Below are 25,274 nucleotides of genomic sequence, written 5' to 3' on the forward strand. Positions count from 1 at the left end.
GCCATAGGCTTATTTATTTACTTTTTAAATGACTGCCGGCCCTGACCCTTTTTGTTTTCCTTAGATGTGCACTGTCTTTGTTACAGCCCAGTGAAACTACAGGATCACAGAACAGCTGAGGTTGGACGGGATCTCTGGAGATTGTCTGATCCAACCCCCCTGCTCAGAGCAGGTTGCAACTACAGGTTGCTCTGGGTCACATCCAGTTGTGTTTTGAGTGTCTCCAAGGTTGAGTGTCTCCAAGACGTCACACCCTCTCTGGGCAACCTGTTCCAGTGTTTCACCACTCTTACAGTAAAAAAAGTTTTATCATGTTTAAATGGAATTCCCTGTCTTTCAGTTTGTGCCCATGCAACAGAATTGCCTCTGTGAGTCTTAATTTTTGTTCAGTACTGCAATATAGAAAGAGACAATCCCAAAATCAAAGCCAACGCTTCAAGGAAAATCCTTACCCTACAGAAGTGCAGCGATCAACACAGCACTCTGTATTCACAAGCAGCTCTTTTCAAGCACTGAATCCCTTCTATACCTTGATATATTATACTAGTAACATTTTTTTCCCTTCACTGTCAAATAATGACTGTCTTCTAAGCGAAAAATTTGTGTCAACATCCAGCGTACTTGTCCGTTTTGAAGAATGGTCCTGTGTACCCAGATGATGGTTACAAGAGGATTGCCAACTTTGAACCTGGATAGAAACGGGTGCGTTCAGGAGGGTGTTTCTTTTGCAACAACGGCAGGGAGTTTTGTTCAGACCGCTGTAGGAGTTAGAGCGGTGCCCTGTCTGCCCGGTAGGTGAAGGGGTTTTTCGTTCATTTTGTATTTGGGGCAGGTTTCGGGATTGCCAGTCGTGCGCGTTAATGTCTGACAGGACCCCGGCGGGGGGTGGGGGAAGCAGCCCCTCAACGGCCGCGCGCAGCGAGGCGGTGCGGCCCCGCCCCTTGCGGGCGCGGAGGGGGGGGGGGGGGCGAGCGGGCGGCGCATGCGCGCTGCGGCGCGGCGGGCCGGGCGCGAGAGAGGGGCCGCTCGCGCCGCCGCAGGGCGGAGCTGCCCGCGCGCCCCGGCGAACATGGCCGGCACGTAGGGGGTGCGCGGCGCTGTGGCACAGCCTGCCCCGGCGGCTCCCGCACCCCCCCGCATTCCCCCCGCCTTTATTCCCCCCGCCTTTATTCCCCCCCCCCCCCGGGCACTGCGGCGGGGACGTGCTGCGCGGAGAGGGGCCGCGGAGACGCTCCGCCGCCGGCAGAGCCGCGGCCATGGACGAGCAGAGCGTGGAGGTGAGCCGTTGGGCGGCGGTTGGCGGCCGCGAGGGGGGAGGCGCCGCCGGCCCAGGTGCGCATCTCCCTCTCCCGCGGCGGGGGCGGCGAGCGGCGGCGCCGGGCCTCTCCGGGGAGACGGGGCAGCGCATCCCGCCGCGCTGCCGGGCCTGGCTGGCGGCGCGGGGGCTCCGATGGCTTCCGCCCCGCTCCGTGAGGGGAGAGCGGCCGAGCGGCGCGAGAGGCAGAGAGCAGATGGCAGCTCCGCAGCGGGCAGCGCCGGCCGCGGCACGGAGGAGCGGGCGGGCCCCTCAGCGGGCCTCTCCTGCGTGCGGCGGCGGCGATCCGGGTGGAAAGGGGGCCGGTCGCGAGGCGGTGGCGCTTGTAGGCGGCACGGTTACTCCACCCAGCCTGGGCTAGGGAAGGCGTTGGGGGAGCGTGGCGGGTGCCCGTCCCCAGGGGGATGGAGACCCCGGCACTGGCGGAACCCCTTTTGGCATGTGCGAGGGCAGAGCGCTGTGAGAGGAGGGACGCGGACACCTTGTGTGCCTTGCTGTGCCACTGACAGCAGCCGCACAGATAAGGTCTTTCAAATCCTTCATGTGTAGTTTCCTGCAAATGCATCCATTTGGTTTTGCAGCCATTAAAGAAGATACAGGAGATACTGTGATATCCGTAAATTGACCATATGTCTCACCTTGTCCTGGTTATAGTTTTAACTTTGGGGTTAAAGAATCTTTGGCAGTTCTATAGTTAAGGCCAGAAGGAATCTAACTCCTATATGATACAGGCTGCAAGACTTTCCAAAACTTACTGGTTTTTTTAGAACGTGTCTTATAGAAAGTCGTACAGTCTATATTTAGAAAATCTTTATCAGTGAAAAATCCATCAGTGGGCAAGCAAGTATTGTCTGACATTTTGAAATACTTTTCTGTTTTGGGGAATGGAGACAGATGAGGTGGTTTGTATTCTAGAACAAATAGCCTCTGTGTTGGAACAGGTATAGTAAAGCAGTATATTAAACCACATTTTTATTGCCCAAGATTAACTGGTGAGGGGGGCAGAGAAATTGTGGAGCTAATGCTAATGGTAGACCTAAAGTCAAAAAAATAACCTGTCCAATTCAACCCTCCTAGTTAACATTAAGTACCTGTATATATCATACAGAATATATCTTTGAATTAGTTTAATGCCAGTACATTGAAATTCATAGGCTGAGAATGTGCATGTATAGCACAGTTGTTTCTGGCAAGTGTTAACCGTGTGGATATGAGTAGGAATAATATCTCTTGGCTACAGAAATGCCTACTTGGTAAAAGATAAACCGAACAAGGAAACTACTCCTAAAAGATGACTAGTGTTTTAAAATGGATACTGAGTGCTGGTGGGATGTAAAAGGAGGTGAGGAAGAGAGCCATGATGTTTGAGTTGGTAACCTACTCTGAGATGCAATGTATTTGGAATAGGACTCTATTTATTAGACCTGGCATTCTGCCTAGAAAACAAATGGAACTCTACTATGAAGTGTGTGGCATAACAATAGCATTAATCTAACCTTTGCAGAGCATTGCTGAAGTATTCCGATGTTTTATTTGTATGGAGAAATTGCGTGATGCACGTCTGTGTCCCCATTGCTCCAAGCTATGTTGTTTCAGTTGTATTCGGGTGAGTTTGCTTATCATAATCTATTCTTGCAAATGTATAAACTTAAAAAATCAGAAGTACTGGTCTTAAGAACACATTCTTGCTCTTTTCCTGCCCCCTTACTGGGGATTCTGAGGATTCCTTTTTCTTCCTCTATGCTCTTTATTTTCCCTTTCAAAAGCTTTTTATGACACCCTGAGAAAGACTAGGCAGGCTGTGCATTATATACAGTAGTGCTAATTATAGTGATTATCTGGAAGAATTGCTTTTAAGGAACAGGCGTATAATGGCCCCTTTTTTAAGATCTCTTGAGAATCAGTGATATCCATATGGATGGAGGAGGAAGTTGGAGCAGAAAGCAAATACTGATGTTTCAGATGCCAGTATGGAACGCTAAAAGGTCATAACATCTCCTGTCATCTTGGAGTTGTCTTAACACTGTTAAATACATTTTGAAAATAATTACCAACCTGGTATGACAAGAAGACTGTAATAAAAGTAACCGAATTAACAGTAAAAGGTAGCTTGCTTGCACTTCTCACAGTCTCATTTTTAAAAAGTTTCTCCTTTCTCTATAGCGTTGGCTGACTGAACAAAGAGCTCAGTGCCCTCACTGTAGGTAAGATACTTTTAAAATCAGAAATAAATTATCAGACATTGGGTATTCTGTCCTGTTAGTTATGAGTTGTCTTTTCCTAAGTGTCACAAAAGTTTTAAGTTTGATTTTTTTGAAAACTGCCTGTAATATACTATACAAACTTAAACTAGTATAATACTTATTTTAAAATATGTTCTAGTTTTGTGACAAACTATGCAATATCTTTGTTCTTACCTTGTTACACCACTGTTTTTAATGTATATAGTTGATCTAATAAGAAAAACTAGAAGGTATTACTCTTAGAAATCTTCATATTCTTCTTGCAAGATTCAGAGAGCAGAAACTTAATTTTCAGACTGAAACATACTTTTTTTTAGGTCTGTGTCTATAATTTGTGAGACTTACTTTGTGTTGCAGAGTGTCTGAGAGTTTTAAAAAACTGTTTTTTATAAATGCTAAACAGTCCTTTTCCCCTACCCCCAAGCCCTGGCACCCCTTAGCAATTCTAGTTCTTGAATATAGACCAAAAATACATTTCCAGTGGAAGGGAGGAGATTTTTTCTCCAATGGGAGGGGAGGTATTTAAAACAACCAACCATTTGTGCAGAACTTAATATTCAGTTTTTAAAGTATTTAATCAATGGGTCTAAAATGATTTACAGGAAGTAAATATATCTACATCTTACAAGGGGGGAACTGAAGCGTTACCATGGAGACGGTTGAATAGTGGGAGAAATTGAAGCCCTGAGCAATGAAATGATTTGCCCAGTGTTATCCAGCAGTCTGTTAACAAATCTGGGAATAGTTCTTGGGTTCCTCATGTACCTATTTTTTGTCATTGTTTTTACATAATAAAAGCAAATCAACTTAAAACATCACGTTTCTAACCTGTTTTTCTGAAATCACCACTCTAGCTTCATCTTCGGTATCTCTGCTTTTGCCTGTGACTTTTCTGATGAGATGAATCAGTTTTCATTGCTGCTTTCATTTGTGTTCCTGGAGCTGTGTTTTTGCTCTAACTTCAGCAATGCTTCTTGCAGAGCCCCGCTGCAGCTACGAGAGCTGGTGAACTGTCGTTGGGCAGAAGAGGTCACGCAACAACTTGATACGCTTCAACTGTGCAATCTCACCAAGCATGAAGAAAATGAAAAAGACAAGTAAATGGAACATTTTTCATACAAAGGGTTTTGGAGTTTGTCTTATATGAGTGGGCATTTCAGTCCAGCTCATTTTAAAATCAGGGACCAAGCTGGTAATTTTTGATTACTTAAGCAACAGCATGCTCTAACTTTTAACAGACAAAAGCAGTGCTGTTTCTCACTGTCTGACTAAAAGTTGGAGTTTATTTCTGTCATACTTAGTAGCAATGAGAAAAGGTCTTAACTGTCTTTGCCTAGAAAACTATACTAGGTCTAGTTTGAGTCCAGTATGTTTTAAATGAGGAAGATGGGAAAGATGAAAGTTGGTGATACATATGGCTCATAGCCTTTCTTAGGAACTGTACATCTAAAGCAAAAGTCTTTTCTCAATGCCTTCTTCATTTGGGAGTACCATTAAGATTGTGGGTGCTGATTTGGTATCTCAGCACATAAAAGTAAGGTTTTCCTGCTCTAAGAAGATGCCTTCTAGTCCCTTTTGAAAATGTAATTGATAAGCCCTGCTATAAAGCAAAGCAAATACATAAACTCTATGCTGAAAGCACTTCTGTTGCTCTGTTACTGCTGTTCATTCTCCTTCCTTGTCTTTGGAGTGTCCTGTGTTTTCTGATATATTCTCTTCCTAGGAACAACTACTGATACTCTCTTTCAGGCTTTTCTTCTGGTTTTATTCTATTGCCAGTGCTATTTTGTCTTTTGAGACATATTCTGAAGATTTGGAGAAGAAAAGAGTGAGCAGAAGCATTGAACGATGGACAGGGACTAATTACATGCTCCATACCTGCCTCCTCCCTAATTTCTGAAACCTCGTGGAGGCGAAAGGGAGAGACGTGCTGGAGGTCTCGTCTGGTCTATGTTCAGTTTGTTGACTGATGCAGTTTAAGGACCTATAAGTGTCAGTTTGGCCAAAAAGCTTATGAGGCGGTGCTCTGTGGTTGCTTTCAGTTGCAGATTTCAGTTTCAGGCTGGTGTTTTAATGGTGTGAGAAACGAACTTCGAGAATTTCAAGCCAGCTTCAGTGATGATATCCTCTGTCTGCTGGGTGTAAACCCAATTTTATTAATGAACTTTCTCTGTAACTCTCACAAACATTGAGAGGATACTAAGAACAGCATTTATTTTACAAAAGATTTCGAATTGACTATAAGTATTCTTACAGAATACTTATTCACAGAAAATTTCTGGCTATTTTCTGCTGATGGTTTGTGTTTATTCTTTGTTTAAGGTGTGAAAACCATCATGAAAAGCTTAGTGTATTCTGCTGGACTTGTAAGAAGTGTATCTGCCACCAGTGTGCGCTTTGGGGAGGAATGGTGAGAAGATACTTGCATACGTTATGTTACAACAGGAGACCGTGTTGTGTTAGAGTATTTGAAGAAATGGAATCATCGTGAAACTGTTGATATGGCTGTTGAATTGCCATGCAAATACTGTAGTTGTTGTATGTGCATAAAAATTTATCTGAACTTTGGGTTTGAAAAGCAGTATCTTCTGTTATTAGCTACAGAAGCAAGTTGAATTTCGTGGTGAAAGGAGGACAGAATTATCTTCCTTGTTACGAATTTCATGATACTTTAGACAAACTGAAGATGGCAATGGGAACGTTATGTGCAAAGAAAGAGATCTTTCTGAGAATAGGGATAAAACTTGTGTAATTTAAATAACATGGGCAGTTATCTTGACTATCATCAAAGCTGTATTAGTAAAACACTTCACCATGCTCTTTATTATCCTTTCAGTTCAGTATTTTGAGGAGAGATGGCTGTCATGCCTTGAAATATAAGTGGTTGAACGTAGCTAAAACAGTATGCTGTTTTTGTTTGGGAAGGGTGTTTTTAATTAAAAAAAATTCTATCTTTGATTTGTTTAAGATATGCACAGTGAATAAAGTGATTTATTTTTGGATGACTGCTCAGACTCTAAATAACTCTTGACAGGAAGTTTTGATATGAAAGCCAAATTCATGACTTCTTATGAAAGGAAGTGAAAGACAGACTTCCTACATACAATCTGCTTTGGAACTTTTCCAAACGGAGTGATATACTAGGAGTCCTTCTTCCCCTCTCTTTCTATAATTTAATAGGAGTGGAATAAAGTTGAAACTATATTCAACATCCCTTTCCTCCTCCCCCTCCTTTTTTAACAGCACGGAGGACATACTTTTAAGCCACTGGCAGAAATCTATGAGCAGCATGTAACAAAAGTAAATGAAGAAGTGGCAAAGCTCAGGAGAAGACTCATGGAATTGATCAGTTTAGTACAAGAAGTGGTAAGAAATTAATCAATGAAAACCTTAGGTTTTCCTGCAGTGTGCCCTTGTCAAAGGATAACTGTGAAGTGGGAAATGGAAAGGGTATACTGTTTCATACAATCATGATGTTTTCTGTACCTGTGTGCTGTTACTTCTGTGAAGGTAATCAGATCATCCCATAGAGAGATGTTTTCACTTCTTAGTTGTGCTCTTGATACTCTTATTATAACTTATGGAAAGATCAGCACAGTCTTGATACTGCTTTTGTAGCTGCCAGCCAGAAAAAGACATGTAAGTTAGCTAGCAGGAAATTTTTCTTTGGGTATATGCTATCTAAAAGCTAGAGTTGTGCAATTCTTTGAGAGATGTATTTTTGTAAACACTTGTAATAGAATGCAGTCTCTTGTGCTTGAGTATGGCTAAACCAGTATAAAAATGCTTTATTCTAGCCTAGCTTATTTTTCTTCCCTTAGGAAAATAAACTAAGAGTATATCTGAGCCCACAAGAGGGGCTATACTCGATAAAGCAGTTCACTGCCTAGACCTGGTGCCACCTTTTTCCTCCCCATGGTGGTATATGTGCCAGAAGTCCCCATATATCTGACAAGTTTGGCTGTGGTGGTTTCAGTTGAAGTTCCAACAAAGCAATATGGATTTTGTATTCTAGGAAAGATGTGCTGAATACTGGGCCATTTATTATGTAGTCATTGTGCAAATAAAATATATTCCAGATGTACTGCATAGATGCATCCTATTTGTAAACAAGTTTCTTTTATGGTTCTTGGCTACAGTATTGTTCATGTATTTGTTTGCAGCATGTACTGGTAGGTTAGCTCTGCCTCAGCTCAAATGTAACCACGTTACATCACCAAGCAGGTTACTTTAAGTATTTGTAAAGTATTTTGAGGATCACTCAAGGATGAAGGGCACAGTTTAAATCATATCATTGCTGTTACCAACAAAGTAACTTCTCTATGCTCTTCTAGTTACAGAAGAGAAACTGGTAGTTGTATTTATGAATTTTGATACTGAAAAGTCTCCATATGGCAAATGTCTCTGTAATGAGAAAATGTTGTTCAAACTTTATTGTTAACCTTTGGTCACCCACCAGAGGGCACACTTCTTATTCATTAAAAGTGGAAAGGTATTTACAAGGTAATAATGAAGTATTTAGACTGACATCAGGAGTAGAGTGCAGTACAGACTGTCTAAAAATAAGTCCCTGTTTTCTCATTCTAAACATGAGAGCTTCTGTAAGACCAGATATTCCTCCCCCCACCTCGCCTCCAATAGAAAAAATAGGGCTGGGGTGGAGGCGGGCTTCAGGAGCCTGTCTAGTCATCTCCCTGCTCTGAGAGAGTGGAGTCAACATGTAAAGTGAGTTAAAAGATGTGCAGAAGTTTGCAGGCTTTCTTTTTGTACGTGTTCTTTCCGAATCCTGTTTTAGGAGAGGAATGTGGAGGCAGTGCGCAGTGCAAAGGATGAACGAGTTCGGGAGATCAGAAATGCAGTGGAGATGATGATTGCCCGGTTAGACACTCAGCTGAAGAATAAGCTTATAACATTAATGGGTATGTATTTGCCTCATCTATTATGAGTGGGAACAATATATCAATAATGTGTAAATCTGTTGATGAACTTTTTTTCCCTAGGAGTATGACTCCTTGCACACTTTTCAGCATTAAGCCAGGAAACTGTATGGGCATCTGGAATTGGAGCTGCTACTTTGGTTCCTGATGCTGTTGCTAGCCTGAGGCTAGTCACTTTAGCTCTCCTTTGGTATAACATAAGTGAGAAGATAGGTGGTACGCTTACAGATATTGAAGCTTGCAGAAGCAACATTTTTTTTTAAAGATTTTAGGTGAATAGACAGCTTTCAATGAATAGGATAGCAGGTGAAGTCAGGAGATCTAGATTATATTCCTCAACTTATTTAGCCTCTGTGCCTTGTATTTTTCCACGTATGCTTTCACTTTCTTAAATGCATCGGTAGAAGCATGTAATAAAGGTGACTTCTTTTGGGATATCAGTTTCTTTAGACACTCCTGAAATGTTATGCTTGTGACCTTAGTTTTGCGAGGTACACAACCAGTAGATCAAAGTGCACAAATAAATAAATCATTGACCTTGTATCTATCAGCTTTTCTCAAAAATAAAAGTAAAGGAATAATAGCTGTGCTGTAAACTTATTTCTGGTACTTGAAATCCTCCCCTCCAACCCCTGACACATGCATGCCTGGAAAATGTACTTGGTTTTGAGGATGCTTACATTTATTCTCATAGTTCCTTCCCGTTAAATTTTTTTTTATTATTTTATAATAATATTTACATATTATTATATGTGTGTATATATATATGTATGTATATCAGACATAGTTCAGGTTCCTCTTCAAATTCACATCAGTATTTAAAATGCATGCTTTAGGATGAATCTAGGAGTCTTGCATATACTTATGCCTATACTGAATACAGTAATCAGTTGCAAGATTTGTTTTGTTGTGTACTGATTGAAGATCAGTCTGAAAGCCATTCTAGAATGTCTTTGTTATTTGGTATGTACAGATTAACATGTTGTACATGTAGCACCTTTTTCCTGAAGACTGCCAAATGCTCTTCAGGTACTTAAAGCATGATAGAAACAAAGATTTCAAATCCCCATTACAGAAAACAGACATGTGTCTTAAGTTTTTATTCTTTCTTGTCACAGTCTGAACGTCAGTTGGAATGCACAAACACTTTTAAATATTCTTTGTTCGTCTTTAAGGAAAAAAATCCTTAAACATCAAAGAACAAGAGAAATGGTGGATTTTAAGAGATAAATGTCAGTTAATATAAAAGAGAGACTTGGCTGGATGAGAGCAAGTTCAGTGAAGTCAAACCTGCTTTTTTGTCCAAAAAAGCACCCCGAAACAAAAAAAAAACCTTATTTCTGGGACACAAAGAATATTTCATTACTGACTTAAACCTCAGGTGATTTCTTCGCTACAGCTCTAATTAAAAATGTAGGCTTGCTTTTGAAATGCTTTCTCAGTCAACCTTGGTATATTTAGAAATCCTTTACCTTATTAGGTTTTGGGGCAGCTTCCAGGAAAAAAAGCTAAATTTCTTAAAATCCAGCAAGTACGTCTTTTATCTTCCTTTCCTTTAAACAGGTCAAAAGACATCACTTACCCAAGAAACAGAACTTCTGGAATCCCTGCTGCAGGAAGTAGAACATCAGGTGATTATGAAAAGAGTTGAAATGTTGAAAGTTGTATAGACACATCATCAGTCAGCCTTTTTTAACTCTTAATTGATAGACTATTTCTGTCTCTTTAAGTGGCTTTAGGTTATATGATTTCTTCTTAAAAGCAAGTCTTCTAGAAATAATGAAAGGTGCTCTCTTCTGTTGCTTGAAAAACTAGTGGAGGGATTACTAGCGATATCATGTAAAGTTGCACAGTTGTGCATTTAAGTTAGCTTAGCATTTGGACCATGTGGGTAATTCCTGTCAGTTTTGCAGCTGCCAACAGCCTATGAATAGTGGTGGCTATAAATGGAGAATAAACAAAAATGTCATGTTTCACTTCATGCTATTGAGGAAAACTGAAATGGTTCTAGTTCTTTTAGTCCTATCCATCTGCCTCTCCAAGAAGTTGATATGTTATAATTTTTTTCTTTTCTTTTTTTTTTTTTTCCCTAGCAACACAAGTTTGGCTTTTGTAAATGGAATATTCAAATTCTGCAGAGGCTGACTGTACTTGCCCTGAACAATTTCTGCTTGCTCTGAGCAAATGGCAGTTTTGTTGTTTTGTTTTTTTTTTCCCCCACAAGTGTTACTGCATCCAGTAATTTTCTTTCAGCAGAATGTGGCATCTTAGGTTTCTGGCAGGGGGAAAAAACCAAAACTTCTGGAAGGAGAGGGGAGGAAAACATTCTTTTTGAGTTATGCTTCTTGTTTTGTATTCCTTCTTCATTCCCCTCCACTACTTTTGTTTCAATAAAAATGCTAAGTTGACTTCATTACCTGAGCAGGGATTATTGTGCTCTCCTTGCACTTAAGTTATTTATTTTATACCCATAATAGAATGTCGTGTCGAGGAATTGTAGAGGTCAGGTGGGTGAATGCTTCTGCGTGCTGTGCGTCAGCTCTTTTTTTTTGCTGTTTGAGCGCCCTTTGTTTATAGCTCATTCAAGAATTACTTTTTTTTTTTACATTGCAACCCAAATGAGGACCTTCTGTATCTTTCTGAACAGTGGTGCTAGTGCATATGTAACTCTGCAGTTCGTCTTCTCTTCTGTAGAAAAATCATTGAAATAATAACAAATTGGTACTAGAGAAGCAAGACTTTTCCCTCCAAAATACGAGGAAAAGCTTGCTAACTAAAAAGCTTCTGTGAAGATGCAGACGTTTGGCAACTGTGTAGACCTCGACATGTTTAAAGTCATTACATATGACTTTGTTAAGAGAGGCTTTGACTTTCATGTTCTTATGGGGGAAGTAATAGAACTATTCAAAGAATTTACAACAAATATGTGTTTTTTACGTACATACTAATCTCACTTAAGTTTGGCAGAAAGCTTGAACAGTAAGTGTAAGATACATTTTTCCAGTGTTTAAACTATAAGTGAGAAGCAGAATAGCTTTGTCTCCTGTAGTAAAGAGATTTAAAATATACAGTGGTAGCTATTCCAGGAACTTATAACATTAGATTTGTTCAAAAGTACTCATTACCGCTTGAACCTTCAGATTTTGAAAAGACTTCTGTTGTTATGCTTGGTCCTGTAGGCCATCTGGAATGAAGTAGATTTAAAGGCATTTTCATGGCCTTCTATTTAAGATAATACATGCTCTTTGCTTTGTCGAAATTCACTTGAACAAATGACAACAACAAAGTATAGCACTTGGCAATGAGGCAGTAAAGAAATAACTAAAATGTAAAAGGACTGTCTAAGGTCAGGCGAGCTTGTCTTACCACATCGTGATGTATTGAACAAATTATTCCAGTATCTAATTAAGCTTCATTTCCAGGTTGATTTACTCTGCTATTGTTGTCTAAGCACAGTAAAAGGTGTGACTTGGTATTAATCAGGCATATTTATACATAAATCTTTTAGATCTAAGCGAAGTACATAGTAGATGCTGTGATTTTCATATTAGAAGTTGAGAGAGTCTTCAGGACTTCCCAAATACGTTGTGCAGCCTTTGGAGTGAGACAGAACTAGAGTATTCATTTTAATTTCTTAATAAAAATTTTAGAAGCGGTGACCATCAGCTATCATAGCAAACTCTTAGTCTTAAGAGCTGCCAGTTTCAAGAGAAATACTGAATTTTTGGATTGCATCCTGGGTGATCTTTCTGAAGCTGTGGCAGGCAGTGTTCTAATATGCAATTAGTTTGTTTCAAAACAAATGCAGTCAAAATCTATGGTTTCTACTAATGACAGAGGGATTTTTATTTTTTTCTGTTTTTTTCCTCATACAGTTACGATCATGTAGTAAGAGTGAGTTGATATCCAAAAGCTCAGAGATCCTGATGATGTTCCAGCAGGTTCATCGGAAACCCATGGCCTCATTTGTCACTACTCCGGTTCCTCCAGACTTCACAAGGTAGGCAGTGTCTTTTCTCTGTGTCGTAGTTTGAACTTGAAAGCTATTTTAGAATTGTTTGGTTTGTTTTTAAAAATGTAACTTAGAGGAGAGTTTTATCTCTTTCCCATATTACTATACAAAAAATTCCAGAACTGCTGAAGATTGTCTCACAGGACAGATTTTGATTGTGTGGAGGATGATGTTCTGGTGATTCTAGAAGGTAGCTGGATGTTGGTATGTGCAAGCCTTTTGTAAAACTACGGCAGGGATGTACTGCTGTATATTAACATGTGGGCTTGGAAGAATGAGTAATAAGTGGCCGAGTTGCTAGAGAGATTCCCTAATTCCACCTCTAGTGAAGAGGGGTCGTGCTCCTCAGCCGTGCAGGCATTGGTGGTGATAATCCATGGGGTTGCATTATTATCTCCATTTCTCAGCGTTAAACTAGATTTCTGTGACTGAATTTGAGTCCAGATTTATACACTGAAAATGGCGAATTGCTTAACTTCTCTTACAACATCTACCGATAGGCTTTTCTATTTCAGCAGAGCTTATTTTATAAATCTGTAGTTTCTGATGGGGAATCAGAACACTGGGCTCCAACTGACTAAAAATTTCTCTCTTTACACTTAGTTTACTGATTTGCCCTTTTTCTTTTATTATTGGGGTCGTTCAGTGTATAATTGCAAGGCTCTAATGAGATGCCTCTGCAGGTTACCTTAATTCAGAAGATATAGCCAAAATCACTTTCTAACACAATTCCTTTTCCTAAAGAGTGGTTTTAGTGCTGGGTTCTGAAAAAGTCAGAGTTTAGGATAGCTGGTTGCAAAGCTTCTCCATAAAGCTGAGAGTATGAGAAATCTTAGAAGATTTCTTCAAATCGGTTTGTGTTCTTTAGCAAATATCAGTCTGCCTTGCTTTTAAGTGCAATCTGAAAACTATTACCTTGAAGTCTTTTCTGAAAAGAATACTTAAAAGTCTCTCTGAGGAGAGTTTAAAGCTGAGTATGCATTTTCCAATGGCAGTAAGCTCTGAAACCTGAACCACTGAAGCTTTGTTCTTTCAGCTGTGCAACGGTTTCATCCTTTCTAGAACTATCAGAGTTTTACAATTAAAATTGCTCTGTTAGGAGATTATTAGCCATGACAGGCAAAGGGGCAAATCCTCTTAACTATCTTTAAATACTGTCTGCTCTTCCTTTCTGACTGTAATGTCTGCTTTGATATGTGGTATCACATGCAGAGGTGCTGGGGAAAAGGCTCATGAGTGGAATTTTCAGAAGTGCTGAAAAAATAAAGTGTAGCCTTAGTGCATTTCAGTGATCCAAATCATCTTAAATGCTTCTGAAGAGTCCAAAAGTTGGGATTTTTAATGTGATGTTATTCAACTCTAATATACGTATTCTTTTTCTTAGTGAATTGGTTCCAGCCTATGACTCAACTACCTTTGTCTTGGAAAACTTTAGGTAAGAATGTATCTTAAGAAATTACTGTGAATATCAGTAAGCTCTTTCTGTTTCTTCTGCTCATGTTTAATATTGTTTAAAACACTGAATAGTCTCTTCTGAAACTGCTAGATACAAACTAAGCAACAGGAATTCAATCAAAATCTCCTATACACCAGGTGAACAACAATTAACCCCAGTTCAACTGATAGTTTAAAAAGATTTTCCTTGATAAAAGTGAACAACTTTTGAAAGATTGAACGATTTTCCAAGGGATATATATATTTGTATGGATACTTAACATTTTGCATGGGCCTCGCATGCTGTTAGGTGCTCTTTGTGCAGCAAGGACAGTTCCAGAGTCTAAGTGTATATACAACTTGCTCTTTTTTGGAGAGTTTTGCTTTCTCTCAATAGCAATTTTTTTTCTTTTTTCTCAATAGTACATTGCGCCAGCGAGCAGATCCTGTTTACAGTCCACCTCTTCAAGTGTCAGGACTTTGCTGGAGGTTAAAAGTTTATCCAGTGAGTTAATATCTTCAGCTAGAATTGTTACCTCATCCAACACACTTAAACAACATGCTTGTCCTGTAAAGAAACATCAGTTAGATTCTTCTCATGAGAAAAGAGATGTTGTATATAAAAAGGTGCATGAAAAAAAGCATAATAAGGTTGCCATTGTCGATCAGTGACCGTTGGAGCATTCCCTCTATGCCTCCAGATACTCAGCATGAGCATTCTCAGTACAGTTAATCTGGCTAATTTAAAAGCAATTAAAAATGGGTCTTATAAACATATCATAGCAACCTTAATAGATATTTTTACTCTTTTGTCTGTTTATGAGTGTTTAAATGTGCTTCTTGCAGAACTGAAGTCTAGATTAACTTACCATGTTTATGTTTATAAACGGTACTTATTTTGGAAGTTGGGAGGAGAACAGAGTATTGTTTGAAGGGGAAGCTGTTTTACTGATTGTCCACTTCTGAAATGTTGATGTTAAAATGTGTGTATTGTACTAATGTCCTTTCAGTGAGCTGAATATTCAGACTTTTAAAGCAGTATCTGTGTCAATGGTGGCATTTTAAGCCTTGAGATGTGATCTTTTTCACTCCACTAGTTTGGTCAGTGCTTCTAGAAAGCTCTGGCTGCTCTTACAGCTTTGTTTGGAGAAATATCTTCATGAGTTTAGTGGTGGAGTACAACTTCTGTTGTTTGTTAGCCATTTAAATGGGATCTTTGGAGAACTGGATTCATATGTCAAGCCCACCTATGCACACAGTAGTATTCCTGCAGAGCAGGGTTGGACCACTGTGTAAGTTTTCAGAGTATTTTAAATTCAGGATTGACTATGTAAGGGGCATTGTCAAAAGGCATTAAAGTTATTTTTAAAGCGGTAAGTTGAAATGTTTCTTCAACCTAGAAAATTCAAGTTGAGCCATTCTTCATCCTTGATTAAGGTGAGCATGATGAAAGTTTTGCCACAATCTTTTTTTGAATTCTGGTGATTCTTAAGTTGTGTTAATTGACCTAACTTTTTCATGTTGCATGTTTTTCTGAAGAAAGCAAATGATTCTTTCCTCTTTCAGAAATGAAGTGGCTTTCAAATGCAGCTGAATGTAAAATATTTTGGAACTAATTTTTAACCTGAGCTGTTTTCATGCTAAAAGTTTTGTGTTGAGAGAATTGGACCATAATAAACTGATGAGTAGGTTTTGTGAGCTCTTTTCACTGCTTGGTCTATGTTCTGTTAAATAAATGTTGTTCCAATACATTGACAAATGTTTGTCTATTCAGTTTTGTACTTAATTGCACTGCTAAAATGTTAGAGTAGCTTAAACTGTGTTCTGAGATGGTGATTTATATCTGAGATACAAATACTAGAGTGCACATCTGCTTCCAGGTGTGAACTCTACCTTGATTCAAGTTACAGTAGGAGTTCTAGGTTACAGAAGACAAAATCAAAACTGTAGCATACAAAATAGACTGCAAACTCTGAATTGATTGAAACTATTTTCTGAAACTTCAAGGGTGTGTGGAAGTGGTTTTCATCTGTTTTTGGCCTTTTTTTAAACTCTCTTTCTCTACCCCCCCCCTTTTTTTTTTCTTCTCCTTTTTAAAGGATGGAAATGGAGTGGTACGGGGCTACTACCTGTCTGTGTTCTTGGAGCTGTCGGCTGGATTGCCAGAGACATCCAAGTAAGAAAACCAATTGCCAAAGCATCTCGAGAGCTTTGCAAAGAGTGACCTGAGTAGTTCTGTAGGCTTGCCTAGTCATTCCCATTGTCCATTGAGCTTTGAATCATGCCCAAAGGTGATACTTTAAAGCTGATGTTCAGTGGCTTGCGTAAGATAAACAGCAAGCTGGTAATAAAACAAATGAGAATATCTGACTCCCAGTATTCAGTCCTAGGCTTGGTTTACCAGACTACTCTCTTTACATCTTTCCTCCATTGCTGTTTGCATAAGTGTTCGATAAAATTTTAAGACTGAATCACATCTTCAGTTGGAAATGCTAGCCTCCCAAAAAGTATAGTTCTCTTAAACTTGATGGATTCAGCACTTTGTGATGTCTCATTTGTTTTGGTATTAATCCCTGTGATCTTCCTCTGCTTAGGTATGAGTATCGTGTAGAAATGGTTCACCAGTCCACCAATGATCCAGCTAAAAACATAATTCGAGAGTTTGCCTCTGATTTTGAAGTTGGAGAATGCTGGGGCTACAACAGATTCTTTCGTCTAGACTTGCTAGCCAATGAAGGCTATTTAAACAGGCAAAATGACACTGTGATTCTAAGGTAAGGAACACAACTTAGTGGGACTTTTTCCTGCTATCATTTCATAAAAAGTATCACACATTGCTAAAATAGAAAGTAATCAAGTAGTTGAATATAAAATAAGCATGACGTGCTTTGTCATAAATAGATTTCAATGTCTGGAAATCTGTAATGTAACAGAGCTGATGCAGTCAATGGAAATTGCAATGTTTTGACAAAATATAGAAACTTTATTCAGCTACTTCAAATACTCTCTGCACAGTGCTACTCTTGCTCCTGTTCAGTGCTTTGTAGCGTGTCAATTTTGTCAGTGTCAGTTTGTGAGGATAACTACTTTTCCTGTAATTGCCTCCTACAAAATACTTGCTATTACCATTCAGTGCATTCGAGATACTTAGTATGTAGAAGTACTCATTGTCTAAGTTTACTTTATTACTAGATTTCATGTTGTATGATGCTTTTTATGCAGGGTTTTTCAAACTCTGCAGAACAAAACTGAAACTTCTCAAATTTTGCTTTGAAGGTTTCAAGTGCGCTCACCAACCTTCTTCCAAAAGTGTCGCGATCAACACTGGTACATTGCTCAGTTGGAAGCAGCTCAGACAAGTTATATCCAACAAATAAATAACCTTAAAGAGGTAAGTGGGATGTATATTGATGTAAAATTTTCAATTTCACCTTTTACTGACCAGTCTCAGGTTACAAAGTTCAATTGGGTAATTCTGTTTACTTGGATAGCTATTGTTAGTTTAACACTGACATTATTAAAATAGTATATAGATAAATAAACAAAATTATTTGATATGATGTGACTCCAATGTTGTCTTCTATATATACTTTTGTGTCCCTCTAATATTTAAGAGGCTTGCAATTGAACTTTCCCGGACGCAGAAATCACGAGGCATTTCACCTCCAGACACTCATCTTAGTCCCCAGAATGATGATGGTTCAGAAGCACGATCGAAGAAATCTGGACAAAGTGCTGAAGTACTACTTGAGAATGTTGCCGCTCCAGGAGTGCGAGATAGCAAGGAAGATGATGAGGAGAAAATCCAGCATGAAGACTTTAACGTAGGAATCATCTTTTCATGCCTCTTTGTTTCTATGTAACTTTTTGCAATAGGATAGCAGTGGAAATATAGGTCAACTTTCAAATTGTGAATTAGATTTATTATTCTCTGTGTGGAAATAGAGATAACACACGTGAGAGGTGGCAGTAAGAGATGACTTAAGGAGAGATGTTCTAGATCAGAGCTGCCCGATCCCACCACAAGGAAAAGCTTTCCCTGCCGCAGTTGAAAAATCCAGTTCTTCTGTTTGTTGCCAGGTTTTACTGTGCCTTTGGGCCCTCCGAAAGTCCTCTGTGGTATCTTGACACTTCTGGGAGGAGAGAGGTTTCTGTTTAGAGCTTTTGGTAAATGCATTAAAGTGCAACTGAAATGCTGCTTTTTATAAAAATCTGTTCTGTTGTTACTGTAGCATGAACTCTCCGATGGTGACCTGGATGTAGATCTTGCTGGAGAAGATGAAGTAAACCACCTTGATGGTAGCAGCTCTTCAGCGAGTTCCACAGCAACTAGTAATACTGAAGAAAATGATATTGATGAAGAAACTATGTGAGTGACTCCAAAAAACGCTTTCCAGATCATCACCTTGTCTCCCAGGGAATAGTCATTGTACTCTGGTGGAAACTGACTCATTCGCTATATCACAATAATGTTGTGTGGGGGATTTCAGTGCGATGTGAGGGATGTTTCCTGTACTGGCAACAATATGTAGTGATATGTTTAACAAGTGTTGAATATTCAGGCAGCTAGTTCCTATCTTTCGATTTATTTAGTATTGTACTCTGTCATTGATGAGTGATACTCTGTGAAGGTTCTTTCCCAAAACACTATTAAGAAGTCTGTTTCTATACTAGTTGACATTTTAACAAAATAGAGCTTTGGTATTAGAAAGTGGTGTAATAGTAGGAAGGTAATAATAATGATGATAAGTTACTTAAACCTAGAGAATTTAAACTTTGTAGCTAAGATAATATCAAATCCTAGGACCTTCAATAAAACATTAAAACGTGTTGTAACACGTACAACTATAAAAGCTTGCAGGATCAGATTTTACAATCTAGAAATGTATGACACTTTGACTCTCGATTACTGAGTCAATCATTTAATTAATGCCCTTTAATTTGTTTAATTTGTGTAGTTTAGAATGCAGAAAATTCTATCTACAATGCTTTGGGTTTTTTGTTTTTTTGGGGTTGTTTTTGAGATAAATGCCATAATGTTTAACAGGAGCTAATAACTTTATTCCCCCTTTTCTATCCCAATCATCTTCTAAGGTCTGGTGAAAACGATGTAGAATATAGTAATAACATGGAGTTGGAAGAAGGAGATCTCATGGAGGATGCTGCTGCTGCTGCTGCTGCTGCTACTCCTGGAGCTTCAGGTATGAAAAGCAGCTTTCAGAATTCCCATATATGTGAGAGGCTGCTGGATTCCTTTCCCTGTTCTTGGAAGCATCACCAAGCTGTGTGTTCCGCAGGCATTTCTATTTTTGGAAATGCTGCATGATGTGGTGTGTACTGATAATTGCAGTGTAGTGGAAACATCTCATCGATTCAACAAAAAAAGGAGGAGGGGAACGCTCTTCTGGACATGCTTATTTAAAAATAGTACATAAGTTAGGAGTGAAGCTGCTCTGCCTCTTTGGAAATCCTTCCATTCCAGTCAAAACTAGACTGACAAGCAGACTTTACTAATGTCTGTGTGGCCTCTGAACATGTGACATATTCATGTAGATTTTAGTGCACCATAAAACCTGATGTTTGTGGAGGGAAAGAAGTGTAGAATCATTAAAAGTCAAGTGGGAACAGTTTTTTAAATGCAATAATGAAAGGATGTTCTAAGATCCCTTGCAGTTTTGAGATGAGCCCAAATTTTGAGCCAGAGGCTCATCTGTTCCTCAAGATTCTGAAACAAATGTATTTTTTTGTTCCATTTATGACAAAGATAACCACAAATGAGACGAGAACTGTCATTTATGCTACTGTGCAAGTCTGCTAGTGCTTGAAAGTCCCTTAACTGCCTTACTTGCTTTTAGTTGGTATTTCACGACTTAAGTCTCCTTGAAAATTCCTTGTGAGTTAAGAAGTTGAGGAACATGTCTGTTTCCTTCTAGAAGCATATTGTTTGAAGAAGCTGCATGGTGGCTGCAGACATACCATTTATTTAGGAGATTTTAAAGAGTAATTTTTAACTACATTTTAAAAGCTAACACAGTGTTTTTAATCTCTTGAGAGGAGCTTCTTGCACTTACCTGCTTGCAGTGTTTTCCAGTTGGAGCATTAGCAGTGTCACTTGTGTGTGTCGGAAGGGAGCTCTACTAAGCTGTCCGATTTAATCTCCCAGATCTATTTTCTCTGAAGATTCTCTTGATCTTTCAAGTGTCTTTGCCACTGTGTAACAGGAACATTATAGCACAGAGCAGAACTTAACTGAAGACCTCTCCTAAAACGAATTAAAAAAAAGTTAGAATGTTTATGTAAGTCTCTTCAGAATAAATGCTCTTTGTATTAAGTGATTTACATAAAAAATCATGAAGTGAAATATTCTTTGGTTTTGTTCTGTGATGCTTTTTAGCTTAAGCCTTTAGTTAAAAATGTATCTGATTGCTTCTGGGGTGCTTTGGAACCATCAATCCATGAAATAATACTGATGTTTTGTTAATTTTCTTGGAATGTTTTCATTCCTGCTCTAGATGAAGAACTCAGCTTTTTTCTTTCTTACAGGGTACTGGAGCTTAATGCATCACCTATGTTATATACATGCACGCTCTTTCTCCATAACTCTTCCTTAGGTACTAGCCATGGCTACGCCAATGCAAGTGGAAGATCTTCAAGGCGGGGAGGAAGCACCCTAGGCTCAGCAGCAAGTAGCAGCTTATTAGATATAGATCCCTTAATTTTAATCCACTTGTTGGATTTAAAAGACAGAAATGGTATGGAAAACCTTTGGGGCCTTCAGCCACGTCCACCTGCCTCTCTTCTGCAGAACAGAGGTAACTGTGCTTAAAACCAGTGTCCGATGTCTTTCCTTTGTAGAAAAACTGTGTGTGCATCACATCCCAAATAACTTGATTCCAACTTGGAAATGTCTCTGAGAACGCAGTCCCAGAGTCAGAAGCAGATTTGAAGAGAAGAAAAGGATGGTGGGCGGTCCTTTTCATTGATAGCTAGACTTTCACATCCTCAGCTGTGCTAGTCAGTACATTGCATCCTACTGCCTGCTCTACCACACTCTGTCTTAAGGATTGATCTCAGTTTGAAAACTACAGATGACTGGGCTAAAACCAGAAGTGTGCCTCAACGAGGGGCTTCTCATCTTTTTGGGGGGATGTGACTGAACTGACTGTCTAGTCTGTGTAGCAACATTGTTGTAGTAATTCAGGCAGTTTCTTTAAAAGCTGTGGTGGGAGATGAGTGAAAAGCCCTTTTTTGGAAGGAGTTATTATTAAAAGACAAAATAACACAAAACAGCTATCTGCTGAGAAAGCAGTGACACCTCTCACTTCACACCATTTGTACATTTAGTGGTTGAGAGTACTCGGAGGACAGTGTATGCTAATAAGAAAATAATTCTAGGAATATGGAAAGATTTTTAGAACAGAACTAGAAAAATTTGTCTAGTAGTAAAGCTTGAAAAGCAAGTAGAGGGCAAAAGGAATGTAGGCTCAAGGCAGGAAAAAACTAAAGAGCGACAGCTCAAAAACAGACTATGTAAGCACTTGTGGAAGAAAAACAGATCAGAATGGCAGGAGAAAAAAATAGTGATGCTATTTAAATAACTAAAGATTCTGAGAAGTGTTTGTTACTCAGGATCTATCAAGCTAGAACAATAATTAACTTCATGTGCTGCAAAAGCAAGATAACTGGCAACTCTGGCACCCACAATTATTATTGAAGGTCACGTGTTTCTCTTGTTTCGTTAGTGAAGAATTAAAATGAAATCAAACATCAGTAATACATTTATCATGGTTAATATTCATTTGGAGCTAACTGGCCCACTACCACAACAGCCTATTTCGGGTGATTCCGAAACAACTATTTGGTGACTTAAAGATCAGAAGAGAAATAATGGTCTATGTGCTACAGATACGTTCTTTCTCTTGCTACAGCAATGACACTGGCATTATTGGAATCTAAAAGCTAGCTCAAACTGTTAGTTTCCTTTGTTATCTTAAAAGCTAGCTCAAACTGTTAGTTTCCTTTGTTATCTTTAAACCTAGTCACATAAACAGAGTTTCAGCCATAGTCAGGTAGCTTGCACAGTCAGATGAATTCTCAGTTAAACATAATGCACCTTTCCAGAAATGGAGATCAGTGCTGTAAGTAAAGAGGGGAAAGCAGCACATGAACTGTAGGTCTTGGCTCTGTGTTGCTTGGTTGCTTGGGAAAGGCCTAGATGAAAGGACCTTAAGAGAGAGCATTGCATTTTGGGCTGTGCTACCCAAGCTTATTGGTGTGCTGAATGAGTTCCTGCTCATCTTTAGCTACTGGCTACACAGTTGAAATGACCTGTTTTGCTGAGGTCCTCCTAAGATTTGACTGTTTCCAGAGCTTATTCAACCAAGTAAGAGAAAGCTCCTATTATATTTGGAATTTGCCAAACTTCACCTCCTAAGGTGAAGGTTTCTAAGAGCCACTTGGATTTACAGCTGTGAACCAGCTGAGTTTGCAGTAAAGCATTTATAGATTCTGTAACACTTGAAATAGACATCAAAGTTGATGTACTTGCTGAGCAGCACATAGGCTTACCCAGGTATTAGCTCTTCAACCTGACCTTCTGGAGTTAGATACTCAGGAGAATTCCTTCTCTAGGTTAATATTTCTTTGAGTTCTACGTTAACATGAAATGTTTGCTATATGAGGATTTTATAAAAACTTATATTTAACTATTGACCAGGCTTGTGAACCTAAGCTTGTCTAGCAGTATAGAGTAACTCAATTATAAGAACTGGTGCAATAGTATCAGAAGTCTTGCTTCTCCAAAGAGCAAGTTTTGGGCCCTTCTCCCGTGGCAGGCAAAGAGTGGAAATCTGCTGCTTCCGTGGCTCTGCAGTACTTGCAACCTAAATATTATGGTGTCATACTAGTACAAGGGAGTGTGTCTCTTTTCCACGTTTTTATAACAGGGCAAAAGGTGGAATCTTCTTACAGCTGTTAAAAATAGATGTGCAGTTTTATTTGAGATGAATTTTACTTAGTTGCTGTGTTCTTTAACTTTTCCTTTGATAAAGCATCGTCCTATTCTCTGAAAGATCGAGATCAGCGGAGACACCAGGCAATGTGGCGTGTGCCCCCTGACTTGAAGATGCTGAAGAGACTGAAAACTCAGATGGCTGAAGTCCGAAGCAAAATGTCTGATGTAAAAAACCAACTGTCAGAAGTAAGAAGCAGCAATGCCAGCACATGTGATGGACAACCCAGCTTCTTCTCTGTTGAGCAGGGTGCTTTAGCTGCCTGTGGAACGGAAAGCTGCAGCAAGTTACAAGAAATAGGAATGGAACTACTGACAAAATCTTCAGTTACGAGTTGCTACATAAGGAATTGTAAGTGTATAGAGCAGGGGGGGTTTACATGTCACTCCTATAGATGTCAGTTGTATAAATAGATTATATATCCAGGCATCTGGAAATAGACCTCTTTGCTCATATTCAAATTCAACCATAACAATCCAGAAATATAAAACCTTTGAATAAGTAAATGTTTTTTGAAACTCATTTCAGCCTTTTCCAGCAAAAGCACCACATTTGCTCCACAACCAGTAGCCTAATGTAGTGAGAGTGTTTTGAAGCCTGCTGAGTTTAATCCAAAATCGAACTGATCCTAGCTGAAGGTCATTTCTTTTTGACTGCTGCTCTAGATGCGGCTCATCTGTGAAGCTTAATGATGCTTGCTGGTGAACAAAATTAAAGAATTCAAGACTTACCATATTTTAGTAACTTGAAATCTTGTTAAAATTTGAGCAAGCCAAGGTTACCTTGCAATAGGCAAAGTCGCTCCAAAGAGGACTTCTTTCAAAGCAATGCCAATGTCTCAGTCTCTTCAAATGCTATCACTGAGAGTCCTGGTAGCAGAACTGGTAAGCCAGTGTGGAATCTTTCGAATACCAGTTTCAAAGTTGTGCGAGTGCCCTTTGTTACTTATGCTCCTGAATAAAGGCACAAATGATTCTCAGTCCTCCCTTGCTTCCCTGTTGCCTGGGGAGATGCTTCTCCAGCCTTCTGTGTTTTGATTCAAGTTATTGCTTGCTGTTTTGGAACCAAGATGAGTAGGAAATCTATTGTGGACTGAAGAACGGATAGTTAGGTTTTTTTCTTCCTCTGTATCCCCTTCAATACGTGCCTCCAAAACAAGGTTTTTGCAGCTCCAGCAAAGGCCTACTTTGCTTTTCAGTGTTTTCATAAAACAGAGAGTTTCTGCTCTGGTGGTACACATTTGGAGGAAAAATAATTGCATGTTTAAAGTTTGGAGCCTTCAACGGTGCCATCAATAAACCAGGAAGGATGAAGTCACTTCATTGGAAGCGCTAGTTTTTGTGTTGTATGGATAAATCCCTCATCCTGTGAAGCTTACTAAGGCACTGGGCAGCCTCCTGAGTCTGCACCAGAACTAGAGAAGCATGCAGTGGTGTTCTATAAAACTCACATTGTAGCCCGGATCTGCCAAATTTATGGGGTGGGGTGACAGCAGAACTTACTGTTTTGCTGTTCCAGTTACCACTTCTCCATTCCTCTGTCTAGAGGAGTTTCTGTAGGAGGATCCACCCTGCTCAGACAATGGTTAATTTGGGAAGCTGTAAACAGTGCAGGTCACATGCCTTCCACCCTTGCTTTTAGAAGTCCTCTGTTATGTTGGACTTTGAATTTAAGAGCTGAGGGATGGTTTCGAATGTCGTTAGCCTTTCTACTTTCATGCTGGAGTATGAGGAGGTGTAGTCCTAGGTCCAGTGGACAGTTACTCAGAAGTCTCCTATCTTGTGTCTGAAATGCACATGTAGCTATAGCTGGAGCTGTCTGGATGACGGCTTCCTGAAGGATCTCTTACCGTACGACATGTGTACGTTATTTGTGTAATTTTGACAGTGACCCTAACTAGTTACGCTCCTTTTCTCTTCCTCCTCTCTCTTTGGTAGGAAGGATGTGGAAGGAGTTTTGTGCAGGACTGGGAGTTAGTGAGGAATGAGACTAATTTGGTGTCAAAAAGAGAAGTAGCAGCTCATATAGCTTAACTTCACTTAAAACAAGCATGAGGACAGAATGCTGCAGCAGTTTGAACACTTGTCACATCTTAAAATATTTTTGCAGCTGCAAGTAAGAAAAGTAATTCACCCAAGCCTATTCGGTCTGGAGCAGCAGGTAGCCTGTCTCTACGAAGAGCTATGGACTGTGGGGATGGTAATCTTCGTTCAAAAGCCGATGGTCAAACTTCTGAAGGTAAACAAGGTCATCTTTGCACATGTGGTGTGATACATCTTACTATCTGTACAAAGCTTTTCAGGAAGTCCTTTACTTGGCAAC

General features: G+C 39.5%; 1 protein-coding gene across 2 annotated transcripts in view; it reads left to right on the top strand.

Moving 5' to 3' along the window:
- Positions 1-980: 980 nt before the first annotated feature.
- The window catches only part of TRIM37 (tripartite motif containing 37), a 30,071-nt gene continuing 5,777 nt past the window's right edge, over positions 981-25,274 (top strand). For both annotated transcript variants that reach the window (XM_026101403.2, XM_026101404.2), the window contains exons 1-20: positions 981-1,277; positions 2,820-2,921; positions 3,479-3,519; positions 4,539-4,655; positions 5,881-5,968; positions 6,802-6,924; positions 8,354-8,477; positions 10,059-10,126; positions 12,371-12,495; positions 13,892-13,942; positions 14,365-14,446; positions 16,041-16,117; positions 16,536-16,715; positions 17,218-17,332; positions 17,556-17,765; positions 18,174-18,310; positions 19,036-19,142; positions 20,553-20,753; positions 22,992-23,303; positions 25,062-25,190. In XM_026101403.2, the coding sequence (XP_025957188.2) occupies positions 1,257-1,277; positions 2,820-2,921; positions 3,479-3,519; positions 4,539-4,655; positions 5,881-5,968; positions 6,802-6,924; positions 8,354-8,477; positions 10,059-10,126; positions 12,371-12,495; positions 13,892-13,942; positions 14,365-14,446; positions 16,041-16,117; positions 16,536-16,715; positions 17,218-17,332; positions 17,556-17,765; positions 18,174-18,310; positions 19,036-19,142; positions 20,553-20,753; positions 22,992-23,303; positions 25,062-25,190 (2,410 nt within the window). In that variant the 5' untranslated portion in view covers positions 981-1,256. The remainder of the gene's footprint in view (positions 1,278-2,819; positions 2,922-3,478; positions 3,520-4,538; positions 4,656-5,880; positions 5,969-6,801; positions 6,925-8,353; positions 8,478-10,058; positions 10,127-12,370; positions 12,496-13,891; positions 13,943-14,364; positions 14,447-16,040; positions 16,118-16,535; positions 16,716-17,217; positions 17,333-17,555; positions 17,766-18,173; positions 18,311-19,035; positions 19,143-20,552; positions 20,754-22,991; positions 23,304-25,061; positions 25,191-25,274) is intronic.

Source organism: Dromaius novaehollandiae, chromosome 19, assembly GCF_036370855.1.
Source record: "Dromaius novaehollandiae isolate bDroNov1 chromosome 19, bDroNov1.hap1, whole genome shotgun sequence".
NCBI classification, from domain to species: Eukaryota; Metazoa; Chordata; class Aves; order Casuariiformes; family Dromaiidae; genus Dromaius; species Dromaius novaehollandiae.